Source organism: Chelon labrosus (assembly GCF_963514085.1).
Source record: "Chelon labrosus genome assembly, chromosome: 11".
In the NCBI taxonomy this organism is placed as follows: Eukaryota; Metazoa; Chordata; class Actinopteri; order Mugiliformes; family Mugilidae; genus Chelon; species Chelon labrosus.
Genome location: NC_140344.1, coordinates 9,438,930 through 9,462,889, shown reverse-complemented (window position 1 = coordinate 9,462,889; position 23,960 = coordinate 9,438,930). Strand labels below are relative to the sequence as shown.

The following is a 23,960-nucleotide window of genomic DNA, read 5'->3' as shown; positions in this document are numbered from 1 at the left end:
TGCTAAGCCTAATAAAGACAGTCAAAAACTCATTCTTCAAAAATGAGTTTTTCCTTTGAAGAGCACACTAGTGGATACTCTGACACTGGTGAACTCTCCCAAAATGCCATCAATCATCTCACTGCCGCCGAGGTTTTTCCCTTTGTGGGATTAGTTTCTTGTTGGTTATACACCCCTCAGGCAAATTGCGGTTATCAGCTCCGATATGTAATCATCCGCCCGTTTCTCTTATCCCGCACAGATAAAAAAAATATTTGTTGTTGTCATTCAAGGATGGTATACCGAGGCTGCTATCGCAAACGGATAAAATATCTCTGGTGCATCGTGGTCCTGTGCTGCCAGCAAAACTGCAGATTCACTCCCATGCAGCCAAGTGCTTGACACCATGCGGATAACAGTGTGGAAATGACGCGTGCATTGTGTTATGGTGGAACGGTGGTGGATAAAAGGCCTATTTTTCAGTCCATCATCATGTGGGTAGCAGTAATCCTCTGTGCCCTCCTCCGTGTGAGTCCAGAGAAAACAGAGCGGTCGTATATGCAGCTTGTGTGTGTGTGTGTGTGTGTGCAAGTGTGTTGAATCTTTTCCCCTAACTTTATCAGATAGGGGAGTCTGATACTTTGTTGTTCTACAGTGTGTGGGCTGTGGTCATCATGGCTCAGTAAAGGTCATCTCTTACTCTTTCTCTCCCAATGTTTCGCCTCACATCCCCTGCCCACAACATGTGCCGGTATCTAGGGTGGGGCCTCCCGTCCTACGCAACCAAACAGCACTATCATTGCCAGGCCCCTTTGCTTGTTCATTCATCAGCTCTGTCTCTGCCTCAGACTGTGTGGGTGTGTCGGGAAGCTGGGGTCCCTCTCCTTTCCCTCACCCCTCTCTCACTCTCTCTCCTGCCCACCCACTGTCTGTCTGTCTGCTGACTTGGCCCGGGGTCGTCCTGGGCTCTGGCCCTCGGGCCTCGGGGTGTGTGTGCATGTCTATGTAACGTGTTGTCCAGCCCCTCCCCTCCCTGCAGCACGGTGTTATCGGTGGGATCTGCGTCTGTCTGTGTCTGCCAGTGCCGCTAGACGCAGGAGGAAACAGGATGCGAGAGGATCAACTGTAATCTCACAGTGTGCTTTGTTCCGCACAATCCCAGGCCGATCACTGTATTCTCTACATGCAGGGCCGGCACTGGACACTTACATGTGCCAACAATCACAGCGCTACTGGCCCACTTAGGTGAGAACATGGAGAGAGTTGAGGCAAATAGACGCTTGTAGGAGGATGTTAAGAGGCCTGGGGCTTTATCTGAGGGAGCGATGAATATCAAGAGATGGGGAAATGGCGGTTTCTTCTGTAATGAGAAAGCAGACATGTCATCAGTGCCATATTTGACTTGCTGATTATAGTGATGACGATAATGGTGTCTTAAATATTGTGATGGGGGATTGATATACATTATATCTCAGTAAATATGTTTTGATTGAAGATGAAATGAAGTCAGATGGGACATAAACTGAGGAAAATCCTCGACACTGTCCTCACTTGAACTTGATGATTACCTTGTACAGCACACAGAGGCCTACATTTCTAGATCTGAGCAGGTGAGGTCCTGATTCGGTCTCATTATTAGGATGAAAGGGTGGGTAGAAGGATTTGTGCTTGTTTTAGCAAGTCAAGGTATTCAGTCAGAAAGCTTTATCTCCACCTCAGGGAGATCAGAGAAGAAAAAGAAGGATGCTTTTAAAATGTTTTCTGCCAGCACAATTTTCTGTGCCTGGGAGGCAGCTTACTTAAATTCTCAGCTTCTAATACTGTACCGGCAACGTTAAATACTCTCATAATTGTTTTAGCTTTGCCGCTTAAAGCCCTCCTTATTATACGAATCAAACTTGGGACCCTACAGCGAGCCGCCGTGCCAAAGCGTGTCACTTCCCCAGCTCCATGATGTGAGTTCTCTGAGAATGCGAAGCCTAGTTCTGGTAAAACAATATTATTTTATTGTACAGGAACACGGCTGTGCTAATTCCTCGAGCTGCAAACCTCACGGACCACAACTTTGTCTATAATTTGCTGGGAGCATATGTTCATAGCAACGGTACATAAAGCGGAACGGAAAACAGTAGTAGAGAGCGCATTAGGCAGTTCAGTGATTGGTATACAAAGCTAGGGGTTTTCCTTCAGCTTTCTTCCCCTTCCATGGGGCCCTGGAGACAAAGTTCCTGCACCGACACGGCTTTGGTTAGAGCTCATTTTCAGTATTTTTGGTGTCATAACTTTATGTCATAAAATAACATTTTTAATGTGTACATTAACTTGTGCTTCCAATCATATTTCCATTTGGTTCACTCTTTTTTTTTTTTTTGGTGGCGTGTTTCATAGTTTGCATTCACTGTATAATGCTTTTGCTTTCACAAATGAGACTTTCTTGGCATTAGTATATTGATTTTGTTTGTATAGTGGAAGTTCAAGGGGAAAAAAAGTAGGAAAACTTCCAAGAGGTTTTGCTTAAAGTACGTAGATGACTCCAGAAACAGAACTCCGGTTATCTCCATCTCCACATAGACATGTCTGGTAACTTCCTCGAAGGTGTGTTTTGAGAGTGTCCCGTTTTGCAGTGTGCAATCAGTCAGCATCACAGTCGAGTGTAAGAACTCCTGGCCACCAGCAGGTGACACTTTTCCCTTTGTTCACTGTGGTGCCATTTGTCTGTGACAGGATGTTCCAGTGTTTAATGGATATGAAACTCAGGAGTATTGCTGCGTTGCTGAGATGCCCTTTCTTACGCAATCCAAACCTCCCGTGTCCCCGGGTTGTGAGTGCATGTCTGACGGGATGACGGGACTTTAAAAAGCTTTCCCCTTCACTGCTTCACCACCAACAGGCTTGGCTTGTGCGGAGAGGCAATTCAGCTTCACTGCTGGACTCTGCCGGACTCTGTATGTGTGTGTGTGTGTGTGTGTGTGTGTGAGGGTGAGTGTTGTGCGTGTGTGTGTTTTCCTGTTGTTTGGCAAGACCCCCACAAGTATTCCAGCCTGAACTACTTCTCTTCAGCCCTTTTCCTGAATGTCTTCTCCTATCCTCTCACTATATCTGCCCCCCCTCACCTTTGCAATAATTAAGTCCTATTCTCTTGCATCTGTGTTTGCAGGCTTCACTGCACCTCCCTAGGCTGCACACTTTCCTGTGTGCTAGTGCAACCTGAATTATCAGAAAGTTTTATGTAGTAGAGTATGCAGACATGGCTGTCACTACAACTAAAAGTAAAACCAAAATAAAAGATTAATATATATAATATAGTCATCTTAGTCACAATAGTAACAAATCAATGCAAGTAGTGGCATCGAGAAAGTGAAGTTTAAACTGTCGTGAGGTTGTTTTTTTCTTCCGCTAGAAAGCTGATTTCTCCATATATTTCAGCCTTTTGTCTCATCATGGCGCAGGCACACAACAGAACTGACCTTGAGCTTGTTTTTGGACGGAGCAGTGGCCTCCACAGCCAGTAGTCTGTCCAAGTCTCCTCAGTATATCTTTTCCCTTTCCTCTCCTGTCAGCAACATGGCCTAACCATGGCCTGTGATCTGTGAAGAAAGCGGGGTCTGTTGAGGTCAGCGGCAGTGTTACTACATCAGCTATCCTGCGCTACACCAGCAGTGCCCGTATAGTATTGTCGGTTGTAAATCTCCCGTGCTGTGTCATGTGAATTTTGGCTAGCGGCGCGCCTGCCTCCGTCTCTAAACACAGATTGCCGTTTTAGCGGCGAGCCACTACATCCAGAAATTTCTTTTTGCGTCCCAGCTCGATGGTCAAAAGACAAGACGGGCATCGCAGCAGGGGCCCGTGTCCAAAGTAATGTGGTCAGGTAATGTGAAGGCCAAAGCATACTGAGTCAGTAGGCTTCAGTACATGTCTTGTTTTAGCTCCCAACACAGAGAATGTAACAGGATATTTAATCCTTTTTTATGAGCTCCTGTATCTGTTCTGAGTGAAGTGAAGCTGATCTTCTTCATGTCTACTTTCTTGGCCGGTGTAGCAGACACTTGCCACTAAACTCCATTAGACATCTGGTTTAATATTCCCCCATTCTTCTTTCCTGGATGTTTCCAAGTTCATTGAGGTTTTTCTGGTCAGTCCAATTTTCCACTGGCAGCTAGCGAGGCTATCCCAGGGTGGTTCCTCCTGGAGGGCTGTCAGTACTCTGGGGCCAGCCTCTTTAGGGCTTCTTGCTGCTGTTATGGGTGCCTTTCCTCCACCGAATTTCCTCACCTACATGTCTGAAAGACAAGACATGCATTTAAGGACACGGGAGTACAATGATTTTGTACACACAGAAACTGCACAACTGAGCACTGCTGTTAAATTATAAGTTTCCAGGTTGATGTTATAGTAGGATATTTGTCTAGTTCAGAATATTTGTACCATTTTGGGGTACAATTGGATATTCTATTCCTTATGTGTTTAACATTCTTACATTTTAACCAGACGTTTCATTTTAATGTGGTTGCAGCTTAACATTTCTTTGGAGTGAATAACTTAGAATTTTTTGGGTGTTTTTGATGTAGACATGGATGGACATGAGAGAGATTAAATGCTCCATACACATGGATATTTAAGTGCTAAAAAAATTCAGATTTCCAGTGTCTTCTTTGGTCCATTGCACAAAGAAAAAAGAGGGGCTTGATTGCCACAGTTCCATGGCTTGTGTAATTGGCTTCCATTATGGCCGGACAGAGTTTTGGCAGTGCCAGACCCACCAGGGGGTGACAACCAGTACAAGCCCCATCATCATCATTTTCCCCATGAACAGCACAACTCAATGGGCCCAGAAATGGGCACGCATCTATGGCCCGGGGAACCACCCTTTCTCTGGAAACTGCCTTTATCCTGTTTTAAACATTACAGCGACGCTCTGTTTGTGCGTGTAAGTGCAAATGTGTTTTTAACAGCGTATGTGTGTGAGGGTGGAGGGCAGTGTGTAGTGTATTTTTATGATGTGGCGGAGTGTCTGCGTGTGCGCGTGAATGCGCATACGTTGCAGTTGCGCAGCTAGGTTTGTGCATGTGTGTGAGGTGGGGGCAGCAGAATGTTACCGCAAGCTGGTGGGGCACAGCTCTGCTGCTAACCAAAGAGGCAAGTGGTTGTGAGTCAGTCCCCACCGGGCAAACCTGTGGCCGTGGTATTAGCTACACAGTACCAGTGCCAGGATAGGAAATTAACAGTGGCTTTGGGTGAAAACGTCTCTGAGAGTTCAGAAAATGCCCTTGAGACTAGAATAAGAGGTGTAAAAAGTCCCTCTGAAGAGAGGAGAGGAAATGAAATGGAAACTGCTGCAAATGGCTGCATTTATGAAGTATATTTGGCAGTACATAAAGTAAATTGCTTTTTGAAACAAAAAGGTTGCATAAAATGAGTACATAAGGGCTGCAGCTAACACTTGCAGCCTTGGTTCAGTCTGAATGAACTCTATAGGCTTATAAATGAGGTAAAATAAGCAAATATTTTACATTTAAAATATTTGAAATTACTGAAAGTGTATTGATTTTCATGCAACGTAACATAGACCATTCTGCATTTTGTTATGTCTGAAGCATTTTATGTTTGGTTTCCTTCGAATTTTCACTTTATCACTGATTCGTCTGCAAACGTCTGCGGCAGTTTCTCATTTTGGTTGACTGTAGGTATGTCTGCAATATCTGACACTTTATTTATTGTGGCTACTAAACGCCCAGGGTATCTGTCAGTTTATTTATTTTAATGTTTTACTAAATTCTAAATGGTTTCAGCTCTCATTTGCACTGCGTATATTTACTTTAATCTAGTGATAACATCTTGTGTGTTTGAGCATATTAGGGGCAAAGTGTATTATTTAACGCGATCATATTCAACACTAATAATAATTTATCGTCATTCTTCTATATTCTGTGCAGATGTTTGAGACAAAGAATCCATGATTTATACTTTACTCTTCACTGACAAATCTTTTGCATTATTGATATCAAGTCACAATATATACCAGAGCAGAAGGGACTAACACCACCAACAACAAATAGAGCTTCTAGGCTGTTCTTCTGAAACCGATTGAAGAAATGATAAACCATCAAGGAACTTTTGGCTCACTGAAGTTCAGAAAAAACAACAACAAAAAAAACAACAACATTTTACCTAGAGTGATTCCAATAATTGCAACTGAGTACATTACACAACACACATCAAAAGACTTAGAAAACATTCCTCTCTAAAGCCCAAAAGGCCCCTTCAAACGCTCTGCGGTCTGCCTTGTTTCTGACGCTCGGCCCCTTCCAGATTACTGCCACTTGAAGGGAGACCAGGGTTATAATAACCTACAGCCTTCAGAACAGGAGATGCCTTTTAAGTCAGATCCCTCTGTAGCCATTAGGAGGACAGGAGAGGAGTGGAAGGAAATGTATGGCATGATAACGGCCATCGTCCTTTTGGCTAAATGTTTCCCCCAGCCCTTTGGCTCCCTTTTATTCTCAAATATATCACTGATATTTTAGTGAACTGTTATATGAAAAACACTCAAGGCAAGAATAATCATGCCGCAATGATTCTGTCATCAGAAGAAAACCAAACAACAATTTCAATACGTAAATGTATGATTTAGTTTGTGTATTCTGGAATGGATGTCAAACATTTGCTGATTCCACCCTCATAGTCTGGGGGTTTGCATCCTTTGTTAATTTTGTATTTATTCCATTTTAATATCTTTGGACTTTGGGTTGTTGGCTGGCAAGCCAAACAATGTGAAGGCTCTGGAAAAAACGGCAATGCTTAATCAATAAACAATGTATGTAACCGACAGTTGTGGCACAGATTTATGTCCACATAACGTAATTGTTTGAATGTATTTAAGGTTTATTGGTGAGTGTAATATATTCTGTGAAAACCTGGTTTCCTAACACTGACTTGTGTTTGATTCATGACAGTGCATTTTACAATTTATCCATTTGCATAAGCAGTCAGCAAATTTTATCAGCACCTACAGAATAATGCAAGCTTTCGCCGGATTTAGACCACTGAAGTACACAAGTACAACAAACGACTAACATCAATCCCATGCAGGTTTAGCTGCTCGTCTTATTTTGCGCAGTCCTGGCGCCATCAGTTATATGCACCCCAGAGTGTTTCCTTCCTTGTTAGTGTTCAGTGAGAGCGAAGCAGCAAAACCTGCAGACCCCAGCTATGTGCAGTCTGTGGGCAGCAGTACAAGGTGCTCCTGCAGAGGAATTCAGCACTTTGGACAGCACCTAGGCCAGCTTTCCCCACACTGGAATTCCAACACTGCACTCTCGCAGGCCGGGCCCAAGGACGTTGTGGTTTGGAAATGTGACCACATTTCTACCAAGGTGCAGGAGTGAATCTGTTTTGGGGAGGGCAGGAAAATCGGTGGCTTATCAGGATGATGAGATGTCTGTGCGCCTAATAAAGATAGAATTTTATGCGCCGTAAAATATTGTAACTGGAGTGGTATGCTGAATGTTTGCTTTGCCGGACTTAACTACAAATATCTGGGTTTAGGATGTGCAATACATGTATGTATACAGATGCTCGTGCGGAGTAACGTATCCTGTTTTGTATTTTGCTATATGAAGATTATATGACTTTATCTTTCATTTTATTCCAGTATTTCTAAAACCAATATCTTTTCTCTCTTTCAGGCAGTCGGGAAGCAGCTTTCACCTACGCCATCACGGCGGCGGGGGTGGCCCACGCCATCACAGCAGCATGCAGCCAGGGCAACCTGAGCCAGTGCGGCTGCGACCGGGAGAAGCAGGGGTATTACAATCAGGAAGAAGGCTGGAAGTGGGGAGGCTGCTCGGCTGACATCAAGTACGGCATCGAGTTCTCGCGGCGCTTTGTGGATGCCCGTGAAATTAAAAAGACTCCTCGTCGCCTGATGAACTTGCATAACAATGAGGCAGGCAGAAAGGTAAACAGGCTTGCCAGATGAGCTTTTTATAACGTTGTCAGGGGACAGACCCTGCAAATGCAGTGTCAGATAGAGCATGAAATGTAGTTGAACTTATCTCCAACTTGAAATTGACCTTTTCGTGTTTCATCACACCTACTGTGCATTTTTACTCTGTCATGTTTTTTTTTTTTTTCATTATTTCAGGTGCACTAAATTTAGTTTTCAACTCAAAGTTCTTTTATATTCGTGTTAAACTCTTTGTTTTCCTGTGTCCCAACTTCTTTGCAGTCGCCACAGTTAACATTATGTTTCTTGGGTGAGTGTAGCTTTATCATGCTTAATATGAATGACACCCCAAACAAAAATTCAATCCCAATTAGTCATAAAGCAGATTTATCATTCAAACGAGCCACCGATGACAAATGATCTGAAATTAATCGACTCATGACTAACGTGCGTGTGCATACATGGATGCAGGGATGGGTGTGTCGATGTGTTCCTATGAAAACGAGCAAACAGTCCCAGATAAAGAGCTAAAGTCACACAGTCGTGCAACAGAGAGCTGTGACTGATCAAGCGGCTGATTGATTGATAACCCAGTTAGCCTTTCAGCAGCTTGTTTTTCTTTGCCAATTATTGGCATTTCTTTCCATTCTAAGTGGGAGTCTTTTATTTCTGAGAGAGCGTGTTGGCAAACTGCATTATAGACATACTTGACTGCTATTAGTCTTCTCAGAACAGTCATGAAGGAAAGAAGAGAGAGGTAAATAAAAGAGAAGAGATGATGTTATGTCGACAAATGGATCTAATTAATAACTTGGGTGTATGGTGTCCACTGGGAAAATGGAGCCTGGCCAGTGTTTACCAGATGGAGGACTGCCATTCCCCCTTCCATTCCCCCTTCCAGTTCCTTTCATGGAATTATGAAGTGTAAAGTCAGGAACAGGATATTATTGCAGTTGTCTGCACAATACCAAAACATGTCACTGCCATTTGACTGCGTCTATTCAGGGTGTGAAAGCAGGCCGACAATGCCGGTGTTAACACAGCAGACTGATAGGGCCTATGCTGCATGCCAGGGTGCTGGCATGTTGGACTGTCAGGGTTGGAGTTGGCGCTTTTGTTGTTCTCACTCTGGAGCTCGGAAACTCGGATTCGAAGAGGGATGTGCTCAAGACAGATTCCTTTTTGATGAGGTAGGCGGACAGCCGAAATCGATGTTAGACTGTGGGAGCTTAATAAGGATGCAGAGCTCTGAAGCTCTGAAAGTTTCTCTCGGTTTATTTGACAGTGCACACATTTCATGAGTCTCGGGTGGATTGGGCAGCTATTAGATACAAAAAAAGCTCTATGTTTTAGTGTACATGTACAGTATCTAAGAAGAATTCATGACAGTCTGAGGCGTTAGTCTCACTCAAAGTCAAAGGGTGTTTGTGTTTCTTTACAGATTACTGTTAATTGTTGTGCATACATCATGAGGTGCATTACCATCTGGACTGAACTGTTGATTTGCTTGAAACCCAAGAGATCCAAGACAGATCCAATCTGGCCATCTGGGATATTACAAAAGAGACGCATATATGTGGCTGAGCATAAATTGAAGTGTATTACGTTGCGTCTGGAATTTATCAAGATATGAGACACTTTAAATGTAGTGTACATGGGGCCTTTGTTACTTATTTAATCAGAGTATACTGTTGCCTTAATGCAAAACACATCTTTATTGTAAAAATAGTGCCCGTGTACGTTTGCCCCTTGCATTGTACACCACAAGAATTGTATTAAAAAGCGTGAACATCAATATATTCAAGGCAAATGAGCTGGTAAAAGGGATCCTTATTCTGATCAAGAAAGAAACTGTGCCTCGAATGGGATCCATCTGAGGTTTTGTTTTCTGACCACAGATAAGAGCTGTCATTAAAACAGAAGACTCTAATTAGTAGATTAGATCCTGTGACTAAACCGACTGTAAAAGAACACCCCTGCAAATCACCACATCCCTCAAATCTAGCATAGGGGGTGGCCATCTTTGGACGGGAGTCTGGTCATATTGGACTAATCAGTAACAGATCAGAGGCTTTGATGGACACAGTTTAAGTAAATGTTTCCATGCATCTGTCAGACTCCTTATGCCATGCATTCCTTTGTGGTTTTTGTGCTGTGCATTTTTGGAAATCCTCCTTCTGAATCAACATCCGAGGTAAGACTGACAGCTGACCCTGGCTTTTATGTAGTGGCGGGAACGCATGTTTTTTCAATCAAATGTCCTGAAGTTGGGAAACTGTGACCGCACGAGTGCATAGACAAGGCAGACAGAGATACTGAATGTCACTTGTGTATGTTTCATAAGTGTCGGATAGAAGTGATGACTTGTGCTGCTGGAAAGGCACGTTGCCAGGAAAAAGCTGCACAGCAGACAACAAAGAGATGAGCTTCGTTCAAGCAAGTCCGGCGTTTTAATTGGGAGTCATGTCAGGACTATGAGAGATGTGTTAATAGGACCCATTCAAACTATACCCCTCACTTTTCTCTGTTCTTTCGCCTTTGACAACATTTCACCAGAAACTCAAGAGGGTGCGTTTTTTCATTTTTTTTATTTTGAGGTTCTTTTCGTCTCATGGGGCAAAGGATCAACACTTAAATACTGACGACAGCATGCAATATTTACCATATGGACCAGGAAAGGAGCAAAGAAATTACTTTCCGCCCTCTGCCTTATGTTGGAGATAAACTCAAAAACACAATATTAGGCCGAAGTCTATGGAGAGGAATAACTAAAAGATGTACATTGTCATATTAACATATCGCCATCTTTTTTTCATTTATCACACCATTTTGTTGGTTTTAAACTGCATGTGCAACACATTTAATGATACAATAATCTGGGTTCAGATTTCCCAAGATGATTGATAGCTGTATGAGATCCGTGTTTATTTTTCTCTATCACTGATGTGGTTTGGGGAAGGTAGACAAAATTACAGGATGGGATATTACCAGTAAGTACAATTTTCCCTCCTCCAGGACATGCAGCTGCGTGCCATCCACGATGGAAAGTTCAGATATGCTTGGATTTGTCTGCTTCACAGAGATCAGCTCTCGAAGCCAGATTGGTCATGTTTGACCGTCAAATTGAAGTGCCTGCGGCGGTAAAGTCATCAGCACAATCAACCCTTACGAGAAGTATCAGCACAGATGCAAAAAAAATAACAAAAAGAATGCATTGTAGTTTCGACATATTACTCAAAGTAAATGTGATTAAGACACAGCCACAATCTTCCTGAAGCTAGAATAAAACTTCAAAAAGCACTACTCCTAAGTGTGCAGTAAAAAGGGTAGATGGGTAATGCGAATATGCTTTTTAATGTGAGTGAGCTTTGCCTAATATGTTATTTTTGCAATGGTAAGACAAACAAAAAAAAAGTTGGCAGATGTTTAAAGGTCTGTGTTGGGTGGCTGATTGCATGTCAGCAGATGAAACTTTCTGTATTTTCTTGCCCTCGTCTAATTCAGTCTAGCCATGCAGATCGTGTGGATGTTACTGTCTTCATCCCAGCAAAATGGAGGTGCATAGAACATAAGAAATCTGCAAGGGTCTATCCTTGGTCTTCAGTTTTATTGAGATTGGAAGTTCAGCCACAGTTCAACAACTCATTTGCTGTTTGAATCTTTCTCCAGGTTTTAGAAGAAAGAATGAAGCTGGAGTGCAAGTGCCATGGCGTCTCTGGCTCCTGCACCACCAAGACATGTTGGACTACACTTCCAAAGTTCCGCGAGATTGGCTACGTACTCAAGGACAAGTACAACGAAGCCGTGCACGTGGAGGTAGTCCGGGCTAGCCGACTGCGCCAGCCCACCCACCTCAAGGTGAAGCAGACTCAGGGCTACCGCAAGCCCATGGAGACGGACCTCGTTTATATTGAGAGGTCACCCAACTACTGCGAGGAGGACGCGGCTACAGGGAGCGTGGGCACACAGGGACGCCTGTGCAACCGCACCTCGCCACATACAGACGGCTGTGACCTTATGTGCTGCGGCCGGGGCTACAATACACACCAGTACACCAAAGTGTGGCAGTGCAATTGTAAGTTCCAATGGTGCTGCTTCGTCAAGTGCAACACGTGCAGCGAGAGGACGGAGGTGTTTACCTGCAAATAAGGACACAAGTGACTCAGTGCCAGGAAGTGAGGCGCCAAGGACTAGCCGAATGAGGAAGACCTGAGAGAGCGAGACAAAAGCGTGTCTTCGACCAGTGAGCGATTTTGAAATAAAGAAAAGGAATTTACACTATCAGCTCTTCACGGCATCGTTTTGCACAGCAGAATCTATCTTATTGCTTTTCAGAAAGTAAATGCTAAATATCAGTAGGTAATACCCCAGAACTTTACTGTCACATAGGGATTGTTCTCGTGTACTGATGTATCCACAGTGAAGTTGGGACTACAGGTAGAGAATGGCCCTCTGTGGGAACTGTGCTTTGCACTCTTGGATTTGTAATTGCTCACTTCACAAGAGACTTGCATGGAGAGGAACTCAAAGTAACATGGGAGATGATCAAAATGAGAGGTGACGGTCGAGTCTTTGATTAAAAACTGTTATGGGTTTTGTCGTATTTTCACTAAAAGGGGAGCCTAAGTGAATCTTGACATGAATGCCCCTCCCCCTCCCCCTCCCCCCCAGACTGACTGGGGCTTATGTTGGAAGTCTGTAGAAATGAAGAACATTTTGTAAGTATGGTGCGATGGGGCGCGCCAAAATCTGAGTGGAGAACTCTGTTAAACCCTCTGCTGCCAACTGGAATATGGTGGAGTATGTTAGTTTTCCAGTCACACTGGAACTGTTTGTTCTGAACACTGAAAATAAATTGTCTATTTATGTAATAGTATCTTAAAACGAAGCACTAACGGGTAGAGATGTCTTTTTTTGTACTAAGTGTAAAGAAAATACTTTTTAGAAACTCTGACTGAAGATGTGTGTCTATTAGAAGATGTCCCAATTCCCGATCCCTAAAACACCTAATTCTTTCCTTCAAACAAGAAAGAAATTGCATTGCTACTGGTGTGTTGACAACAAAATACATCATTATGGTGTACGGTTTCACATTCAGACACTTTGGTTCTATGTTATTGTAGCATAGTGTGTTTGCAATCCTTTTCCCCTGAGCAGTAACATCTATTTGGATGACTTTGCAATTTAAGCAACAGTAGCAAGGAAACACATTTAACTGCAGAGATCCTTCCTCAATTCATTAAACATGAACATTAAAACTGTGCTGGATGTGTTGTCAAGTGCTACACCTACATTTTCTATCCAGATACAAGTCATTAGCACTAAATAAACTCCCATTCGACTCAGTTTGATAATTTAATGTTAGAATATGAGCTGACGTTGAGTCGGCAGCCTGCCTCAAGGATAAGGGTTATTCTGATTAGCTAGCAATCAAGACATTAAAGTTTAACTTGGGTCTGACGATTTACATTTGCATATTCTTCTGCCACTAAAGTAAAGGGTACTTCCAGATTAGCACAACTTAGATCTTACTGACAATAAGTTATTTGATAAAACTGAATGGGGAAAAAAGTCAAAAAGTTGAAAAAGGTTGTAAAACAGTCCAATATTTAGACACTTGATCCAAACCACTTTGTTGGTAAAGGCACAAAAAATACTTGTCTCTGTTTCCCCTCGTTTTTAAATGAGTCAGCATTCCCATGTCACACTTGGTAAGTAAAATATTTTTATAATTAATCGGAAAGAAAACTATAAATGTGAGGTTCTGTAACTATACTAACAAAATACACAGAAAGTCAACAACAAGACAGAAAAAGTCAACGTGCCCTGGTGTTGTCAGGGTGTTTAACTCCCCTTAAGACCATAAATTATTGCTTTTTCAACCTGTATCTCATATATGATTTTGCAGAAGTGAGCTGTGTTCATAGTTCCGCTTTAGAAGTATTGCTTGATATGTTTTTTTTTTGTTTGTTTTTTATTTTTTTATTTTCTTATTTAGAGAAAGTCAAGGAAGCTGTTTCATCCTTTATACCAAGCTAAGCTTACTGCCTCCTGCCTCTGGCTCCAGACTCATCTAACAGTAAAGAAAGGGAATAAGAACATTACGTAAAGTTGTTTTTCTATCCGATAAGGGGAACAGTTCATTTTTGGCTAAGAACTTTGTGGCACTTTAAGTTATAACCACTTTTTATTTGTTGGCATATTAATGCTTTTGCCTTCTATTCAGCTTTAATTTACAATATTCAAGTCATGTGAGGTTTACAGACTGTATAGGCCAGTTTATCTTTTGGTTTACATACTAATTTATAGGATTAGAATGTAGAATAACTTTTGCACATCAATAACCACACGTCTTAGACTCTGATGTATGCTAGTCTTGCACTTCGCATGATTAGTGCCATTGAGTATGTAGTATTTGCATCTCTATTTATTTTATTTCAGTTGAGGTGCAACTGACATGGACCGAATACAGCTGTCATGTAAATTCATGTGCATTTTTTCCACAGTTAAGTAACTTATTAATATAAAATATCTAGTATATATTTTAATTCTGACATGTATTTTCTTCTAAAATAGATTAAATAAGTCAAGCTGGAGGCATTTAAAAAAAAAAAATCATGTTTCCTCTGATAAGGATGCAAATACATTTCCACACATGAAAAGCTGATGTGTCTTTGATTTATTGACAAATTCTACAAGAAAGCTTCTCCATGAGCCCTGAGTGAGGAATCCACATTCTTCGTTTTATTGCTCGACGCCTGTTGGTACAAGAACGTTCCCGCTCAGAGCTCAGTTGCCCATATCGGCTGCTCCAGCAAACATCCAGAGCTATTATTTTCATAAATTTTCTCCCTTCGAAGAAAAACACATGCATTAAATCTGTTCATTGTGTGTGTCCAGGTTGGAAGCCAAACTTTATATAGAAGCCTGTTATTCAAACATTCCAACCACCCTGAATATAGTAACTGGCAAACGCATTAGGAAGCATAAATCATTAAAAATCAAAAATAAATAAATCAAGCAGTGTGACGTTATTTTGTACACAGCACATGTTCGTAATATGCTGTGGTCTTCTGTCTTGATTGTGGCACGCATGGAACATGAGACACTTGCGTCTCAAAGAAGGAAAAGGAGCTTCTTCTCTCCGTCTGTGAAGCAGAAAAAAAAGAGAAGGACATAACAACAGGGTTAGCAGAATACATACAAGTAACAGGTTTAGCAGAATACATACAAAAATAAAAGTAAAACTCCACTAACGGTGTAGAATTTCATTATTCATGAAGTCAGAATTGGGTTTTGTTGAAGGATGAAGAGCAGTGTTTTGTGGTTGTTTTATTTTTTTAGATTAAGTTGGGCTTTTTTGCTTGGGTGGTCACAGGGACACCCACAGAAACCTTTACCTCAACTCTTTGCATGTTCATTTTCTGTTACGGTTTGAAAGGCAGATGAAAGCCTATATGGTGGAGTTCGTGTCAAGGATAAGCTGAATGAGGATTCGATACGCAGGATATAAAGACAACTGCCTCAAAACTCAAGCCCCCTCGTGCTTTCTGCGCTGGCAGAGCTGCTCGGAGTCACTAAATGGGAAGAGGACCTTCATGCAAATGACCCGATGTGAATAGGAAGTGGCTCAGTGTGCCTCTTGTTTTTAGACACACAAACAAGAGTGTAGTTCTTTTGTGAGGGTGTTTTTGAGATGGATGGGATGGCTTGATGAAAGGAGGTGCATGTGTAGCCGGAAACTGCAAGTGAAAAGAGTGGTTATTTAGGAGAGGAGCTAATTGAGAGTGGTTTGGAGAAAGAGTGGGTACACTATATAAGTAGGAGCAGCTGTTGAAGCAAGTTGGGCACTGGGTGCAGCAAAAAACTATAGTAAAAGCGAACTCAGCTTAAGTATAATTTGATGATAGTTAACTTGTCATTTCCAATCCATCAGGCTTTCAAAGTTAGCACCTCATAGTTTTTCTATTGATATTTGTTGTTGATGTTGCAGATGACAGAAAATCAAATGGTAAAACTGCAAAAACCTGACCCGATGTAATTCATTTTGAACATCATCGGTGTCGGGGCTTTCCTCCAACTCCTTCTATGAAGTGTTTCTGTGAAAGAGAGCCAAGCTACTTCATTTGCTGGACGCTCACACTCGTCCTCCTGTATGTGAAAAGCATTGTAGACGGGCAGCAGAGCATAAGTAAGATGTGTTTTGTTAGTTGTCTGAAGCCCAGGGGACCGGAACCACATAAGCTCCCCATATTATGCCCTGGATTGAGAAAAATAAATCCATTTGTTTCTGACAAACATTTTGTCATTAAAAATATGAGATAGAAAAACAGAGTCTGCCGTGTGTGCCTTCTTCTAAAGCAGCTATTGTTTGGGTGTCAGGATCATTATCTCATTGGGATATTTTCTGCAAGCTAATGCTTCTGGTCTAATTCACACTGCGACGCACCCACTTTTCCAATTCAGGGCCCAGTTAGAGGGAAAGAGAAGGTAAAATAACCACTGGCAATGATGAAGTTTACATATGCCAAGACCCTGAATTAACTTTATGCAAATTTATCATATGTCTGACTATTTAGAGTTAACTGGAAAGACATGACGTGCTTTTAGATCTTAAGGAGACTTCCAGTGACTCCAAGGAGGATGTGAAGGAGACACAAGACGGCCAGTTTTCATTTCGATCATCTAAAAACTTAAAATGATTTGAACCAATAAAACAGATCAGAACAGGTCAATATGCCGTAAAGAGGATTTATAAAAGCTGTCTAGGTAATTAAATGGACCTTAGCCAAAGGCATACAAAGCAGTATAGATGTTTATGAGCAAGTCTAAAGTACACCAATTGATGGCACCCAGACTAGATAGTAAACAAAGTCATTTTTATTCTGGTTTTTCTTCCCTCTTTTGTGAAGTGACAAGCCCTCCCAAATTCCTTTGAATTAGCTCCAGTGTTCTGCCTCCGCTTGTAATTTGTAACTTTGGCAAGACCGTTCAGATCAGAAGCTTGGCCTCTCCAAGATAAGACACATCTGCGAGAATGGGGGGGAGACAGAAGAAAGGGTGGCAAAAAAATAAATTACTCAAATGAAGGAATGAAATTAAAAATCAAGGAGTCAGAGGTCTACTGAGCTGACTCTTGAGATTAGCCAGACACGGAGTGAGAAGGATTGTTGTCTTCATCCAGACGCTGCGCTTCAATTACAGACTGCTCCTCAGCTGAGGGAAGGGATGTTTAACAGTCCCATGGATGACGGATTATTCTCGGGCAATCCTTTAAGTCTTGTTTGTTATTCCAGGATGTGAGAGCTTTGGTTAAGGTAATTCAAAATCATGGAAGTACTACTGTGGTGAAAAGATCTCTTAGCAGCCCTTCAGCCAGGCTTTGTGCCATGATAAGGCAGGTTTAAAATTAAATTTTCAACAAAGCAGAGGAGCACACAATATAGTTTAACCCTGCCCGCAGAACAGCCTGCAGCAATTAAGAACGCATAGTCTTTTTTGTCATGTGATCGCTTGGAGTGGTGTTTTTCTGTGTTCCTATAACTTTGTTTTGACTGCTTGTCTTAGTGAAAGACCGTCATTTGGAGGTTTTTCATCATCTGTTTGATATTAGTGGTGAGGAACACATGGCCAATTCAAAGGCAAAACCCTGTGTGACATCATAGACCACAAGGCAAAGTGGGGATCGTCAAGACCCCAGGCTGAGGACTGTGAACGCTACCTGACTGCCTCCATCCATCTGCAACCGTGCTGACCTGCATGGGTCTTTGTATCAGATGTGTGCCTGAGGTTTCTTTCTTTCTTTCTTTCTTTTTGAAATACAGCGTGTCTGTTCCACACATACAAAAGATAGCTTCAGTGGCACAATAAACAGACCAGAAACAAACAACTTGAAAGTACACTTTGTGCATGGTGATTAGACGGTAAGTGAAAGAATTAGGCAAGATGCGGTAAAGATTGATTTGAATCCTCTGACCAAACACCTATGAGCTCCTCTCCTACTCATGGCTCTGGCTGAGCACATTCGAAAAAGTCCAGTAAAGGAATAACTTTTGATTCATAGATAGCAAATGTTAAGTATATGTACAGTATATAAGCGGACAAGACATTAGCCTGGGGAGTAATGACGCCCAATTTGGCGTGCACACCTGTTTATGTTGGACGGGGTGCAGAAAGCCGTGCTTGTAAAATATGAGCGAGGTTAATACTTATGCGGTGACGCCCTCAGGCCTCACAGCTACAGTAAGGACAGCATCAGCAGTCTGAGACGCTGGGATGGGTCTAACCCCAGGCGCTGCTGCGTATGCATGCGTTCCTGGCGCGTGCACAGCTCATTCTGTAGATTCAAAGGGCACGTTTATTTGCTCACCTCACGCTCCTGTCTGCACGCCGCTTCCTTAGGTTTGGGTGTGTGAGAACGTGTCTGCGTGTGAGAAGCCAGACACATCCCCATGGGAAGTGGGTTTCTATGTGGACACATTTAGTGAGAGGAGTTCGAGGACAGCCCACACGCGCTTTGTGCTGCTCTGTGTCCAGTGGTTGGCTAGGCCGCGACTTCTCCTTGAGGTTATTTTTCTCCTAATGTTTTGTTTTCGTGAAGTGAGGTTGGGGTTCTAAAAGCAGACTCCACCTAAGGAAAAACGACAAGACCCTTGAGGGCCCTTTCCTCTGAACTTCTCCCCTCACCCTCTGTGAGACAATGCAGAAGAAAAACAGTCTAGAAGAAGCATGTTACTAATTTCACAAAGATGATGACATAAAAAGTAACAGTAGTAATTCATTACCATGGCTGGTTACTTTAAACATTTATTGAGGTACAACATTTCCAAGGACACAGCACGAGTTTAAACAGCTAAGTGATCAACACTTAATCTTCCTAAACCATGTTTACATTTTATTTTAGTAAATTGAACTTGGCACTTCATTTTAATGCTGCACATAATAAATTGAAAGTGAATAAGATTACAACAAAGTCAGTCCAAACCGTAGAAACTCAGAACTCCAAAAGCTGCACTCTGAATGATCCGCTCTGATAAAACAACATCAATATGCTCCACAGCTGAGACCACAGAACTCGACACTCCACAGCTGCCGTTTGTAAAAATTTGGGCCTTTTTAGTTTTTGTTAACTTGCACAGCATGAGATGTTGTCTAAAACTAGAAGAAAAAAAAACTTGAAATATTGTGCACACCTTAAGAGGCTTCACTTCGCTCACAGAGTTGAATTTGTCTGCTAAGGTAAGTCAGCAAGTTGTACCACCAGCAACAAGTCGACGACTGTTCCTTCTCCACTAAATAGTGACACTTTAGATTCCGTTCCAGCGGAATAGCCAACCCCAGCACACAGCCAGTGCCAGTGTATCATCCTTCCCTGTCTAGCCTGTGGAAAGTGCAGTCGTGGAGGTGAAGGGGTTCCATGATGTGGGTCATGTACGTGGAAAGTTCTGATGAATCCATTGCTTTTCCATGGGGATGGAAGGTCACCGGAACAACACTGGGGCCTGTTGTTCAAACAAATCATCTTACTACATTTAATGGCTTTTTCAGCTGTGTCAAACCCAACAAGTGCTGCTCATTCTAAGCATTACTGGCAGGTAATGACGAGCAGCATGCTGACAAAGTTTGCTCAACACAAGTGAACCTGTCCATCTTCAGCTCAAAGAGTTGGTGGCTAACTCAGCCTGTCAGCAGAGCGCACCACAGAGAAAGCAACATCAGAGAAACTGGTTGCCCAGCGCTTGTATATTTCTATCTCCATCTGTGTCACGGGCTGGAAGTGGGCTGGTGTACATGCTTCTGGATATGTAGGGCATTGGACACCAGCTCCGTGTGGTTTGGGAGAAGTTAAAGGCTGGTTGGGGCTATAATCCAGGAACGCTCCTCCAAGTTTTTCCCCTCTTTTTCTTGTCTCTGTGGCTCTCGTCTCCCCTCACCAGCTCCCCATCCACCACACGGGCCCATAAGCAGCACCCCAGCTCCCTAAGACTGTCATCCCCCCCAGCCACCCCGTACACTGCCTCCACACCAACTGGGCCTTGCCTTGCCGCAGTCCCGACGTCCAAATGGCTGATGGATGCACCAAGGTCACACTGATGATCTAGGGAAGTCCTTTGGTCCATCTTTGAGTCTTTGATCAACATACTTAACCCTTTCTTCCTAAGAACCCCCTTCAGTGAATGGAACTGTGGGGGGATTGGGTTACACAGTGCTTGGTAGTGAGCAGGCTGACATCCCTTTGGTAACACATGTCTTTGTTTAAGGCAAGGCTCTGGCACTGACAGTCCTCTTCCAAACTCCTCTGCTTCTTTAGTACCCCACCAAAGTTAGCTGGGAGCAGATCTAGAAACACAATCTGTCGAGAAGAATGCAGAAGATAACATGCACATTTCATTAAACGACCTCTGTCCACTTGGTCAACCTCTCTGTCAAACCAGCAAAGGAGTTATTCTAATATTTTAGGATGCCGGCTTGAATGGGAAGATCCTTCTTCTCTGCCAGTTAGCTGAGCTTAGGATATATCTGTGGATATACAGAAAGACGAGTTGTTGATTTTTTGTTTTCCGAGATTTTGTCTGTAGTATTGCATAGTGCATAATCAGTACATCTGAAGCATGTTCCATTAGGCAGTTTCTGTCAGCAATGTGAGTAATAATTTTCTTTTGCAGTGCAGGAATCAACCTGTTAAGCGAAGCCACACTGGCACCAAAACAACTCAGTGTTCTTCTTGGATGCAGAGAGCTGTGTGCTACCACAAACAATTTTCAAAGGAGCTTCTTAGAAAAAGGGTACAAGTTTTGCTTAAAGCCATGACTTGGTGTTTCTAATTGTTTGCAGTTCATTTGAATGATCTTTTCAAGTCATTCTGTGAACAACTTTTTTTTTTTTTTTTTTTAATCAATCAACTTGTGCGAGATTTGTTTTGAAGTGCCATATGTGTTATAAATCTCGAAAGAGGATGAAGGAGCAAAAGGGTTCATTGTGTGATGTCAATCAGATCCTCCGCTTTGAGCTCTGTAAACACAACAAATCAAATTTATGTTCTCACTTAATAATCTCATATTATTTGTGTTCTCACATTTTGTTTAATGCTGTGAAAGATTAGCAAAATAAATTCTTTACTTTGAATTTTGCTCACTGATGATTTTGATTAGCCATTCACAACAGAAATGTGGTCTGAAAGAATGGCTGCTCCGAATGTTCAGTTTAAGATCACCTTACCAGTTTTAGGATATGTTCTATCAATTAGCGGGCTTGGGCCGAAAGCAGAGGAAAAATTAATATGTTTCTTATTCTGAGTATCATGGTTTCTACATATGGACCTGCATATCCTCCTTCCAAAGAAAACTCCTACCCTTATATTTTTCTCTTTTATTGAGCTGAATTGCAGTAAAATGTGATCCACAAATACATAAACGCATTAGACCTCAATGGGAAGTGCCATTAGGTCTTGGAGCAGCAGTAAAATCCATTTGAAACTCCTGCCAGTTTGCTGGCCTGCAACCTGCAGTTACACCTCTCATCACTCGGACCATTAAAAAACATTGCCTGCTCCACGTGGAGCTGCAGTGATGGGGCATGCAGACACTCAGGCCAGTCCTGTCTTGTCATGTCCACACTGTCTGCTTGGCACTCTGTGGACTTTTCCCATGCGCACAGGTTGTTGGGGCAAAAGCAGCTGTCAGACGGTGGTTGTTGGCAGGGTGTGGTGCCTGACTAGCTGGTCTGACCAGACACTTGTGCTGCTGCGCTAAGCCATGGGCAGAGAGCTGACCCCAAATCCTGCCTCGGACTGCTGGTTGACGTATTGTGGTTGTCGGGGTCCATGACTGCTTGGGGGAAACACAGCAGCAGCGTGGATGACCTGGACTTTGGGCTACTTTGGGCAGAAGATGTCTGAGCTCCTTTTACATGTGTATTCAGCTTTCTTTGATCAATCTTTAATAAGCTGGCTAAGTAACTTCACAGCTAAACAAACTGTGATTTGTGACCCACAGTAATCCTGTTCTTGGGTCACATCCCTTCTTTTTTCTTTCCTAAAATATGCTACTCAAGGTTCCCTCAGTAAGATCTTCAGATCTGGCAGAAGAATAGTGAACACAGCTTGACGCAGAGTTGGTTTGAGTGATGACTGTCACTATGGCAACGTCCTCATGTTTTCAGTTTGAAGCTGACTCCTCAATAGGTCCTGTTGTGTGCAGATATGTGGGGATAGTAAATGTTATAAATGTATGAGGTGAGTTATTAGGAAGTTTGTTAATTACAGGGGTGGGATTAGGTACACAGTAAATCTTGCAGATTAGAGGCTACATGCATAAGCAAAGTATCTGCAAACTCAACACTTGGTACTTTAGAGGCCCCACGATGGCAGAGCTGGATACCCACAATGTCAGGACATAGTATGGAAGAGTCACATATCAAAGTCAAGCTGAGCTGAGCTGAGCAGAGGAGAGGATAGAGGCAGTGAAGGAACCACTGCCCTTCACTTTCTAAATTTCCATAGCTGGAGAAAAGGTATCGATATTGGCAATAGAGAAAGAAAATGGATCAGGGCATCTTTTACAGAAATAAGACATCCTCTTGTGATGTCTGTTCGCAACAAGAAGTGTGTACTAAAAGCAATGCTAAACATACTACCTTACCATTTGTCTTTCTGGGGTACTGTTGTGTCTGTCGCCCCATTCTCAATACTACTGCATTCAGATATCTCTTACTCAGTAACTACAATCTAATTACTACCAAAATGGTGGGCAAGACTATGTTGATGTGTGTATTAAAAGTAGACTTTAGACATTCTTCATTTATAATAACTTCAAGGAAATATGGAGCAGTAGCGAAGTCTGTGAAACATCAAATGGATGACAACAGAAGTGAAATAAAGTGAAAGAGGTGCACAAATAAACACAAACATTCCTACTGGGTGAGAGCAGGAGAGCCTGGGTAATGAGAGTGGGTCAGGAGGGAGACAGGTCTAGAGGTTGGCGCATTCATGCACAATGGGCCATGAGAGGCTCCTTTCTCCCCTGTGGCAGGCCCTTTCACAGGTTCCTCCTCCCCAGCCATGAAAAGGACCCCTCACCGCCCTGTCAGTCCACTTTCCTTTCCCATCATTCCCCAACAGCTGTTTCTGGGTGGCGTTGTGTCATTATTTGGACTCATTTACAGACCCCTGCCTGTGAAGCGCTTGGTTTTCTTAGAGTTGTTGTGGTAGCTTGCTCACATTTGGTTTCAAATATGTTGCATGTCAGTTATGTGATGGTTTGGCCGTTGACAAATGTTGGTTAAACTAATTTGGGCGCTCAGGGCCGAGAAGATATCCAATGAGACTGAACACTTGAGTGCATTTTTCAAACATGACGTATTTGTTTCTGCGCTGCCGTTTCAACATTGCACGAATGGTTTCCTTTAACCATAATATAATGTGCTGGCACAAAATGTCTGAAAGAAATATTTCTTAATTATGACTGGGGAACATAATCTGTGATCGGATATCAAATGAAACCAACGTGGCATGTTTTCGTGTGGAGAGCAAAACTCCACTCTGCAATTTTGGCAAAGCAATGAGATGTCTCAGACACTCACTGACACTCACTCCGACTCGTGAAGACAAGGAATCGTCTACTACAGTAGCTCTAACATTTTTTTGGGCTTTAGTTAAACAGGTGCACCACCGCGACTCTCATGGAAACGGTCTTATGTCTAGGACTAACCCGCTATCACTCCCAATCCACATGAGGCCCTTGTGGATTGCACAGGAGGACAGTGGTAGATATATCACGTGAAAAAGTGATATGATTCTGTGCCAGATGAGCTAAAGGAGAGCCACTTGTGGTCAAAGTGGTGAGGGGAGGCCTCACAGTGTTGGCAGGCATGTGTGCTACACTATAAAGCACCATATGCTGTTTCCACTGTCTTTTGTTTTAGCCACATGCAGATTTAAGTGTCTACATGTTTACATTCAAGTCAGACTGCAGTAAGACTTAAGTACAAACTGAAAATCAGCTTTAACATCAGTTCAACTTTGATTTCTTTTAAATTT

General features: G+C 42.6%; 1 protein-coding gene across 2 annotated transcripts in view; it reads left to right on the top strand.

Annotated features, from left to right (window-relative positions):
* The window catches only part of wnt7bb (wingless-type MMTV integration site family, member 7Bb), a 31,804-nt gene extending 15,443 nt beyond the window's left edge, over window positions 1–16,361 (top strand). For both annotated transcript variants that reach the window (XM_084555092.1, XM_084555091.1), the window contains exons 3-4: window positions 7,665–7,936; window positions 11,594–16,361. In XM_084555092.1, coding sequence (XP_084411218.1) covers window positions 7,665–7,936; window positions 11,594–12,073 — 752 coding nt within the window. In that variant the 3' untranslated portion in view covers window positions 12,074–16,361. The remainder of the gene's footprint in view (window positions 1–7,664; window positions 7,937–11,593) is intronic.
* The last annotated feature ends 7,599 nt before the right edge of the window (window positions 16,362–23,960 follow it).